The sequence below is a fragment of the Embiotoca jacksoni genome, unplaced genomic scaffold (genome assembly GCF_022577435.1).
Source record: "Embiotoca jacksoni isolate LCO1_2020_lvr unplaced genomic scaffold, fEmbJac1.0.p SCAF_5, whole genome shotgun sequence".
Taxonomy (NCBI): Eukaryota; Metazoa; Chordata; class Actinopteri; family Embiotocidae; genus Embiotoca; species Embiotoca jacksoni.
Window position 1 is genome coordinate 12,357,996 of NW_027185403.1, and position 10,769 is coordinate 12,368,764.

At 40.8% G+C, this 10,769-nt stretch overlaps 1 protein-coding gene across 2 annotated transcripts in view; it reads right to left on the bottom strand.

Moving 5' to 3' along the window:
• The window catches only part of gabrb2a (gamma-aminobutyric acid type A receptor subunit beta2a), a 31,552-nt gene extending 20,913 nt beyond the window's left edge, over nucleotides 1–10,639 (bottom strand). The window contains exons 1-3 of one of the 2 annotated variants that reach the window (XM_069171300.1): nucleotides 10,480–10,639; nucleotides 10,238–10,338; nucleotides 9,751–9,818 (exon numbers count right to left, since the gene is read on the bottom strand). In XM_069171300.1, coding sequence (XP_069027401.1) covers nucleotides 9,751–9,818; nucleotides 10,238–10,338; nucleotides 10,480–10,553 — 243 coding nt within the window. In that variant the 5' untranslated portion in view covers nucleotides 10,554–10,639. The remainder of the gene's footprint in view (nucleotides 1–9,750; nucleotides 9,819–10,237; nucleotides 10,339–10,479) is intronic. The other variant, XM_069171299.1, reaches the window with a different exon arrangement.
• Between the last annotated feature and the right edge of the window lie 130 nt (nucleotides 10,640–10,769).

Here is a 10,769-nt window from a genome sequence, read left to right on the forward strand (position 1 = left end):
TACCTCCTCCTCTCTTTCTCGACGTGTCTTTTCTCTGCTTCTCACTCTTAACAAAAGACTTACACCCACACAGCCACAGTGAAACCCAGCACTGCAGTCGGATCTGCTTGGTTACAGTGTATTGCGGTGAGTAGGAAAACAAATTCAAAAATACTGTCCATGAAACAAGGCCCTTGAGCTTTTACTCCAAGCAGTCATCATCATTACTTATCACTGTTTCTATGGGCCTTTAGTTTTTTTGCTATCATCACACATTGGCGTGACACTGCAAAGCAATTGCCACTTTCACTCCTGAAATCTTATCATTCATTGCATGCAGTGTGTGCGACCAAAACATTGTGTAAAAAGGGCATCTAAAAATACATGAGCTGCTGCCATGTTGATTTTTTCAGGAATGAAAAGTCAAGTGAGGACAGCTGCCTCCTTATCCTGTTTTACAAGAGTTCCCACTGAACCCTCCTCACACTCGCTCCCTCTCTGTCTCATTATCAGCCTGTCGATCGGATATCTCTATCACCTTTGGGATTGTTAGCTGCCGCCTACACGCCCTGTGTACATCACCCACTAAAGCAGCATCCCCTGCAATACGTCCCTGTCTTTAGCACCATCCTTTGCCATATTAGATGAAATAGAACAGAAAAACTAGGAGCTAGAACGGCCTGAGAGGAAAATACTGTAACACCCTCTCTGACAAAATTAGAAAAGTGCAGCAAGTAATATTAACCGGAGCCCCGTGGTGAGTGTCTGAGCAGCACGATTGTTTTTGAAGCAGAAATTATTCATTAATATGGTGGCACAGACTCTCAGGGTGAAACATTGTTTGACATTTTGGTGGATAAAGTAACAAGGTCACGAGCATGAGTGTGTCAAACACATTTTTGGATGTTGGCTGTTTGCATGCGTGGCTCTTATTTTGTATATTTCGCAGCTATTCGCTGAATCATAGTTAAAATGTCAGAAAATCCTGAAAAATACTCATCACAAAAGAAGTCAAATGGAATCTTAAAATAGCTTGTTGTGTCCAACCAACAATTCAAAACCTAAAAATGTAACATTAACAATAACATACTGGAGACAAAGCAGCAAAATCTTACATACGACTACCTCGACACAGCAAATTTTCACATTTCTCCCCAATTTACGTTTACATTTTCATTGTGAAAATAGCTTGGTGATTAATTTTTCTCTCAGTCTACTGAATGACTAATGATTTCAACACCAGTAGAATTTAAAATAGGCTGGGTCCAAACTCACTCTTTCACTAGATAATAGAGACCCAGTAGTGGGCAGAAAAATCAGATTTTGGACACCTATGAGTCACTGATGTAATTGTTGCATCTACAAAATCCTGCACATTTGGCATTACGTGCTATGGACACTGTTTTCACTCCAGCAGGAGATCGTTTGAGGTGAATGTAATGAGATATTTTACACTAAAGGGTTCACAGATTTACAGCAGACATTTGAACGTGTCATAGTAGGAAAAGGACAGGTGTCATTCATACGATTAACAAAGATGCATGACAGTGAGGCAGGACCCTGAGAGAGAAGCAGGTACGTGGACCTCTGCTTCCATTAACGTTATTTACACCTGTTCTTTTCCCACTCAAAACGTGTTCGAGGCCTACTAAACACAAAATATTTTGAATTGTGGCCCTATTTAAGCTAACTGAGCTTGGATTCATGATGCCTGCTCTCATTTCCATGTTTGCACGTGTGCAGAGACTCGTTGTGTACATTTGGGGAGTTTTACAGTATAGATATACACAGAGAACACCTGGGCCTGCACGCTGCCTCCTGGCTGTGCGGTAAAATGGCAGCATAATTACGGCCTCCCAGATGGTGCTGTTTACCTTGAATTGGACATCACTTGAGCTTAGAGAGGAACACAAAATACAGCCTCTCTCTCTCTTTCTTTTTCTCTTTCTCTTTCTCAGAATAGTCTGACTTATTGTTCAAACGAAAAAACAAATCTGCAACATAGATTACGCAGCTGCAAGGGACTACATTTTGTTTCGTAACAGGAAAAGGTATGTGCTGCATGCTGTGCAGGAAAGTAGGCAAATAAAGCAAATATAATACCGAAATTCTCTCTGAAACTGTGTATTTGACAAACATGTTTCTGCAAACATCATTAAAGCCCTGTGAAAGTCAGGATCGCGTAAACGGAAGAGAACATTATTACTTGATTTGTTTCTCTCCTGAACTGCAAATAATAAATAAAACAAATGTAATGTATGAAGAGCTGAGTGTCTTCCTTCACAAGCAGAAATAAATGAGACAGAGGAAGCAAGGGTGGAGGATTTTCCCACATACAGCTTCTAAAAGAAGTTGCAGATAACTGAGTCAGACCATCCCATGCTGGAGAGCTGGTCTCCAAAGCGACCTTCATTCTCCTTGTCACAAGCGCTTCTCTGAAACTCTATTAACATCACATAGACGGCCCATGTGAGCATCAGTGAGGGAGAGATCTTGTGAAAAGTACCAACAATAAAAAAGAAAAAGAAAAAAAAAGCATGACAGCACTGAATATATAATCGCAAATGAGATACAAACAAGGCTGGGCTAACTTAAAAAACATCAAGGCCGGGTGCTCCGTGACAGTGTCTCATATGTTTCTGGGCTAACAAACCTCCATTAAGAACCTGACAGAGTGACAAGGAGTACACTTGTGTTTCCCTGTGAATTCTGTCAGACTACAGTTGTCACAAGTCCTCCATTACAAACACATCAGCTGTCAGGAGCAACACAGGAGGGAGCCGCAGGTCGACGAGCTTAATACATACGTGTGTAAATTTAGATTTGAGGAAATAGCTGAAATTATGCATTCACTTTTTTTTTCCTAAAATAAAATCATCCTGCCTGTTCTACTATAAAAAGACATGTCTGCCAAAAGTGACTTTCATGCTCATTTTATGTGCATTTTCATTTCTAATTAAAACACTCAAAGTATAAGTGTATTTAGTTATGATCCAGCCAGTATCTCAGCTGTAAAACATGATTAAACACGATTAATATAAATTGTAATTGGTGTTCATAGTGGTTTTTACACAGCATCCCCAAATTCCCATTCAAAAGCCCAATCGGATTTCTTCATTTTGTAACATTTGTCTTTAAGAAAGGTCAACCTCTCTGATCTAATTGACCCTGAATGCATCACAGTAACACACACAATCTTTGGGCAAGCAGAATATCTTTTAAATCTTCAAATGTAAATGAAACAAAGTGTATTTTTTTAAAACAGCTGAGAGAAAAATCAGGCAAAACATCTGCAGATGTGATATTTACATCAATATCTATATATAAAAATGTACTTTTTTATTACTCACTATTGGACCTCCTGCATATAGTAATTTCAGTTTTTTTCTCATCTTAATAAAATGTATTATTAATATTGTCATTATTATTATTATTATTATTATTATTATTATTATTATTATTATTATTATTATTATTACTACTACTACTACGGATAGAGCAGCTGAGAAAAAAAAACCATCAGGTCCCTGACACGTCGGTATGTGCACTTTCCGCTCATCTCTCTACAACTCTACAGGACTGGACAGACATACACCATATTGCTAACACTTTGATGTGCTGTGCCCTGCTGCTGAGCGCTCCAGCAGAATCTGCTGATAACAACAAAGTCTACTGTGCTATGAGGGGACAATTCAACATTGGGGTAGTAATGTGCTCGTCCGCAGACATTAGCCTCTTGTGTTTGCTCCCTGTCTATAGTCAACTGGTCGAGCTGAGTTTCTTCATTTGTTGTTGCTCTCTGTTTTTCCAGTTAAGTGTGGCCTTCAAATTAAATATTAGGGGTCAAGGGAGGAGTTAGTGCATTCTGTATGAGTTGCCAGCCATGCACATCCCGAGGGAAGTGACAACATGGACGCCTTTATGACTCTCTTTCCAATGGGTCATTTTTCAGCTACTTAGCTTCACTAGCAAAAGTGCCTGACAGAATCATTAAGGGAGTCATCAACACATTAAAGGCTTCTAATGGAGCTGGCTAACTTCCTGTTTCAAGACACGCAGCTTTTTTTTTGTTTCCTAAACTGGCCATAATGACAGAAGACCCATTTAAACTTGGCGTAACTTTATCTTTACAGCGGGACTGTTACAAGGGTAAGTGTTGATAATTACAGCAAATCATAAGCCAGTCAAGTAAAAGTAGGAATTTTCTTTTATTATCTAGATGTCAGTGATGAATTTTGATGAGCTGCATTAGAGGAAATGTATTTCAGGAAGCCACCATTTGATTAACAAATGTGTAAAGAAAATCAATTAGAATTTGAAATAAGACTCTGACTGCCGAATGTTGTAGATATGCATACTTTCTGCATGTTTTACCAAGAACGTTAAAAAATGACATGTATTAAAATCCTTTCTTTAGTTTCATAAATTTTTTTTTTTTTAAAGCTGTTGTTGTTTCTGATGCTGCTTTATCTTCGGTTTAACACAGCGTCTGTGGACCAAACATTAGGCAGAGAACCCAGCATGCATGTAAGAAAGCTGCAGGATTAAGTGTTGTTCTTGTGCTGTAATTATACTGCTGGCCATATTAATCTGTTACTCTGTGTGTCCACTCAGCATAACTAATGACATTGTTCTGGACAACCTGCATTCTTGTCTTAAGCTTTTTAGAAAGCGCAGCAGAACAAACAGAGTGGGCCGAATCAAAGCTGCAACAGATTAACACGATACAAAAATGTCCTTCTTGTGTTTAAATGTTAAAAAAATTTGAATATGAAAATGTGCACGTTTGTAGTTTTAATTAATGATTTCATCGAGATCTCAGTGAAAATGCTCCCATGTATCAAATAGTTGAACGACAATATTATTCAGGCTCAATTTTGATAAAGAAGAGATTGTTTAAGTCATTTACTATGCAAAAAGTCCCAACATTTACTGGATCCACTTTCTTAAATGTGTGGATTTTCTGCTTCTCTTTGATTATATATTTACAGAGATCGTAAAATGTTGAGGACCTATTACATTGGTTGAATGAAATTTAAAAAAATGTAGGGGTGATGGGCATTTTTCACTATTTTCTGACATTTTTAGAAAGTAAATGTTCATCAGTAAATTAAAAGAGAATCAAACAACAATAAAAAATAATAGCTGGCAGCTGCATCTCTACTTCAGACCTAATCATTAAAAATTTTGGAAATTTCTTTTAACAACAGCAATCGTTAAAAAGGCAAAATATCAGCAAAATCTGGCGTCTTCAAAGACAGAACAACCTTCACCTGCATCAGAAGTGTTAAAACCTTGAAAAAGTCCCTAGAAAATTAGGCCTTATTTGCTTTTCCTTGACTTCCCGAGATCCACCAAAAAAAAGGCTGCGTTGTCATGGCAACACTGAGTAAAAATAACACAAGCTTATTTTCCACAAGCTGAAAATAAAATGGAACAGGATCAGTTTGGACAAACAAGATCAAAATGGTTGCTAATTCGCAGACACAAGAAGCTGCGTCTCTCACACTGATGTGCTGCAACATTGAGGCTTGCATGCGTTCGCCTCCCGCTCGTCATCGGCTCCCGTTATCTGACGGCCAGATCCCCTTACTCATGTAAAGAAACCAGTGCTTGTCGGGATAATGATCTTAATAAAGGGAACGCTCACGCCCCACTAATTCCTCCATCCCAGAAGCCACCACAGCTGGTTTGTTTAAATCTTTTAATTCACAGCCAGCTAATTAACATTCAGAGAACAGTATTATAGTACAGGCAGTGCCTCTTAACAACCACCAACCTCAGGTATTTTACATGTAATTAACGAGCGGGAAGGAGAAAAGACGAGGAGTGAAAATACTCATTTGCCTCCTTCCTTCTTCCCGCCTCGCAGTGCATATTGTAGCTCTGCTCAACATATGGATTGAATGTTGAAGACATTATTATGCAGCGCTGATGCATTGCCGAGACAACAGACTCGACTTGTATTTAATCAGCTGCACTGGCTTGTGTGCAGAACAGTTTTTAATGCACCGTAACCAGGGTTTGGTTCCTAGATCTGTGATTTCAGCAAAAACAAACAGCATTATGCAAATTAAACTTCATCTGCTAAGTGAGGGAGATGAGTGATGGAGCGAGATGCCGGCACTGAACAGACAGACAGACAGACAGACAGACAGACAGACAGGCAGGCAGACAAACAGACAGGCAGGCAGAGATAAACAGCGGAGTGGGGGTCTCAGCCATGATATCATATCTGTGCCATATTTTGAACTAACCCCAGTGAGTCAGCACAGCCCACCCAGCGAGGATGTGTGGTCACACCTTGGACTCGGAGGACACTTCCCTCTCAAAATAGCACATTTGTAATGTCATGCAGGCGAGGCTGAGACCACGGTGTTGACTGACCTGCTCATTTTTATTGCCCGACAACAGGGCTGACCTTTGAGCCTCAATGGACCGATGTTGTGGATCACACAAGAATACACAACAAATCGACTCGACAATGGCGCCGTACACATGTGAAACGGCCTCGTTACACGAGCGTCACACAGAAAGACAGAAGCAACAAAAACGACAAATCCCACTACGCACTCAAACACTACTTCAACAACCATCATGCCCTTCATGTCAGCGCGGAACAAAAATGCCATGGCTTCAATCAGCCCCGACCAAAATGCAGAGTTCATTCTCCACCAGAGGCATTTTTATCTTTAATTAGAGGAGTGAGCAGCTGTCTACAACCCAATCCTGCACATCACCGTGATGGTAGGCCTGCACACAAACACTGATTTCAAATCCATGTATATTATTTCAACTTGATACAGCAAATTCCCCCATTTTCTCAGGTTCATACACTGTGTTCATAGCTGGAATATATTCGGCCGGTGTTATCATATGGAAAAAAATCCTCTTGACCAGAATTTACGTTACATTTACAGTTTTGCACTGATGAGATCAAAACCATTCAGCATTTCAACCAAAATGCCTCTTCGCTCTGACTAAAGAACATTTTTTTTTCTGTGAGCAGCTTTTCATTTTCCAAGAAGCTACTTCTATGACAGCAAATACTATTGGTTTTGGTGTCAAAATAATTAGTTAGACAATGCCGTCATAGACTCTAGGAACTGTTTTCCCTTTTGCGGTCATTTTTTAGACAAGATTGCAGTCATGAAATTTACTGTATGTGAAGGCTTATTTTAACACCCCACCGCCTGCATCAAAGTTATTAAAATCTTGTGTTTTGTGGTCAAATATTGTTCAAAGTTTCAAATTACTAACTAAATTATCGCAGATATCCTTAAGTTTTCTTCAATAAGTCATGTGGAATTTCGGGTAAATGTGCATAAAATGACAAAACAAGGCATCTAAAATATTTCCATTTGATGGGACGGTCCTGTCCAAGAAAATGGAGACTTGGATTTTGATATTTCCCTGAGTTTGAATGTTGTATCATTTCAATAAAGACCTGCAAAAGGACTATGAAGAACATATATGCGGTGGCGTAATACAGTGTGGCAGATGTTTTTCCAACCTTAAAGAAAAAGAGGAAGACTCCAGATCTTCAGCGGTGACTCAAAGGTGTGCAGTAAGGTTTTTTTCAGCTCCCACCAGTATGCAGATATCATTAGAGGTGAAACTGATCACAGTAACCTTCACCTCTCCCACCCTCCTCATCACTGCCTCCTCCAGTTTCATCCTCTCCTCTCTGTATTGTTTTCCCCCTCAGCACTTTAATCTTAAAAGCAGCTGACCCTGATGAAGAAGATCAAAGCAGCCCTGCACCAAGCACAGGTCACCGACTCCATCCTCGTGATCACGGTGATAGTATTGATTTCTCTGAGATCAATCTCGTCAACTGCTGTTATCCTCTATTGCACCAAAGAGAGCTGGACATGAAGAAAGGAGGAGGAGGAGATTCCAACCTGTTATGTAAGTCGTTGGGAAGATTTTTCAGAAGGTAACAACAGCGTGTGGAACACAAGGCCACAAGGACTTGGAAGGTTTTTTTGTTGTATTTTTTTTTTACTTTTTGTCTAAATTTGTCTGTCGTGTCAGAGGGACGCCTGTGCGGATCTGGCAGAGAGAGCTTTTCTGAGAAATGAGTGAGATGAATGCTCTCTCATACCCACAGGGAGTTGCATGACGTCAGCCGCCATTCACTGTTTGTGCACAGTTTTGTGTTTTGTTGCAGACATACACGGATGTACACACGGATGTATGAAGCAGTGTTTTTTTCCAGATGAATGCTCGCATAGATGCCTAGTTCTTAAGTAAGATAACCCTTTGGAGCAAGGCAGAGGTGGATTACATGGCTGCTGAGCCCAGAGTCACAGCTACGGATCCAGTCAAAGTGGTGGGAGAGAAAGATGGAGAGGGGAGAGAGAAAGAAAGACAGAAAAAGAGAGGGAGGGAGAGAGAGAGAGAGAGAGGCGAAAGCCGGTGAGGGGTTTCTATTTCAAATCTCCCCGGACCCCCAAGGCACTTCCGTTCTGGCAGCATCCTCCACCAAAATAAATCATTTCCATCAAAGGAGAAGCTCCGACCATTCAGTGCTGTTCCCCACCCAAAGCAAACTCACATAAGCTGCTGGATTCATCAGCTAAAAACTCATTCAGCACAATTTTAAATGACCATCAGGTTTGAAAAGCTGCCAAATCAAAATCAGAGGCAAAATTAACTTGGCATCAACTTAAAAAGGGCTCAGTTAATAATAGAAAACACGTCTCCTTCCACTCCTAGTGGCAAACTTGTTTTTCATGCTCTTATATAACATTTCTATTAGGTTGCTCCATAGAGAGGCTGCTGTATAAATGATCTTTTCTCACACTGAATTCTCTGCAAAGACAGCCCTTCATATTTTTCTGAATGCATCAAGGATCCCAGGAGGAAAATCACTAATTTAGCTCTAGAAACAGAATGTATTTAATGTCATACAGCTACACACTGAAGAGGCCAAGACTGCCATCAGTTTCATGTGGGTTGTGGTCTGCCTGCCTTCCTGCCTGCCTGTCTGTCATTCGGATCAATAGGTGGTGCTCTTGCATGGGCTGAACTTTTCCCCCTGTCCTCTCCAAGTCGCGCGTGAAGTTCATTTTTGTACACCAGAGATCAAGCTCGATTCTTTTTTTTTTTTTGCAATGCTGTGTGGCCAGACATTTATTAATAACAAAATTGCTTACGTCATCTGACAAGTAGGGGGAAGATTATTTACGTAGACGGTGATGATGTGATTGGTCGCCGAATTAAAAGCCTAAAAAAGTACGAAAATGACTGTTTGGAGGAGGGGGGGGGGGGTTTATTCAATTTTGTAGGTAGGTTGCGAGGAAGGTTGGGGGAGTGGTGTGTGTGCTTGTCAACAAAATTACACCACCGAGGCTTGACAACGTGAAGCAGTCTCTCTCTCACACACACTCACACGCACACACACACACACACACACACACACACACATACATACACACAAGTAGCTCTCCGTGCGCGCCGCCGGGACTGTGCGTCCGAGTGCGCCAGTGAGTGTGTGTTTTGAATTCAAATGCAGCAACACACCAGAGCTGCAAATGCGGAGACTGACAAGAGGATGGCGATGATGTGTTTGGGAACGGAAGCATTCACATTTTTTTTCTCTCTCCGAGTTAAATGTATTCACAAGATGCCTCGACGCTGCTCTCTCACATAAAATCACACACTGACCCGTGATAAGTAGCCCACTTCAGAGGTACGGCTATCGCAGCCGTGCCATGTACCAATTGGCAACATTAAGCGGTGTAATGATAATAAAGATTCACCTACCATATTTACTTCAGACACCATATCTATGCTGGCTATGTCTATATTCATTCCCACCGCCACCGGCGCACCTGAGAAGAAAAGCAGGCATTAATACAAGAGATGTGAATTATTCTCTCATCATGTAAATTTAACAAATTCGTGACGCGAGCACAGGTTCCTCTCTGATGCTCTCTGCTCTCTACAGGAGACTTGTGTGCATCACCAGCCTGAGCAGAAATCTTCACGTTTGACACACAGATGAGCTTAAATGGTGTTAATTTCGTTTATTTAGTGGAGTAATCAAACATTGATGAGCGGTATCGATCACGTTAAAAGCCCCTCATCAAATGAAATATGCACATCATTTCTCTTAGCCTAATTGGAAAGGCCTATTTGACTGTGAAGGGATGATTATGTAAATTAAAGCAGATTTTGCGATTCATTAAACATGTATCGCACGTCAGGAGGGCGTGAAAACATGAAATTCCGTTTTGAATTTGCTCGTTACCTCCGAAATCTGGCCTCAACCGAATGTCGTATCCTTTCATCAGCCTGTCCACTGTTTCTTTTACCAGAGGCATATTGCTCGGATCTTTGAGATCCTTGACGCTGGGGAGAAAAAGGTGGTGTAATGCAAAATAGCTTATTAATAACACACGTCAGGCACGCTTTAACAGAGGCTACATGACATGCAAAGACCGAGAGCAAAAAAAAAAAAAAAATACAAAATGAAAATACAAACGAGATTACCTTTGAGCCCAGACAAATGTCACCAGTAAGGAAAAAGTCAAAATCCCAAAGTGGTTTTTCCTGATCCTCCCCATCGCAACAGCTTTTGAGGTGGTTTCTGGATGCGAGTGAGGAGAGCGCACATCCAACTTACTCCAGACAGTGCAGAGAAGCCAATGAGGGGCGCATGCGTGCAGCCAGCCCAAGATCAAAGAGTGGAGACTGATGATGGTGGATGAGCAGTTTCCATTGCAGAGAAAAATATTAAAGGGACAAGTGGATGTGCGTAATGAAGAAACAAGCATTTATGC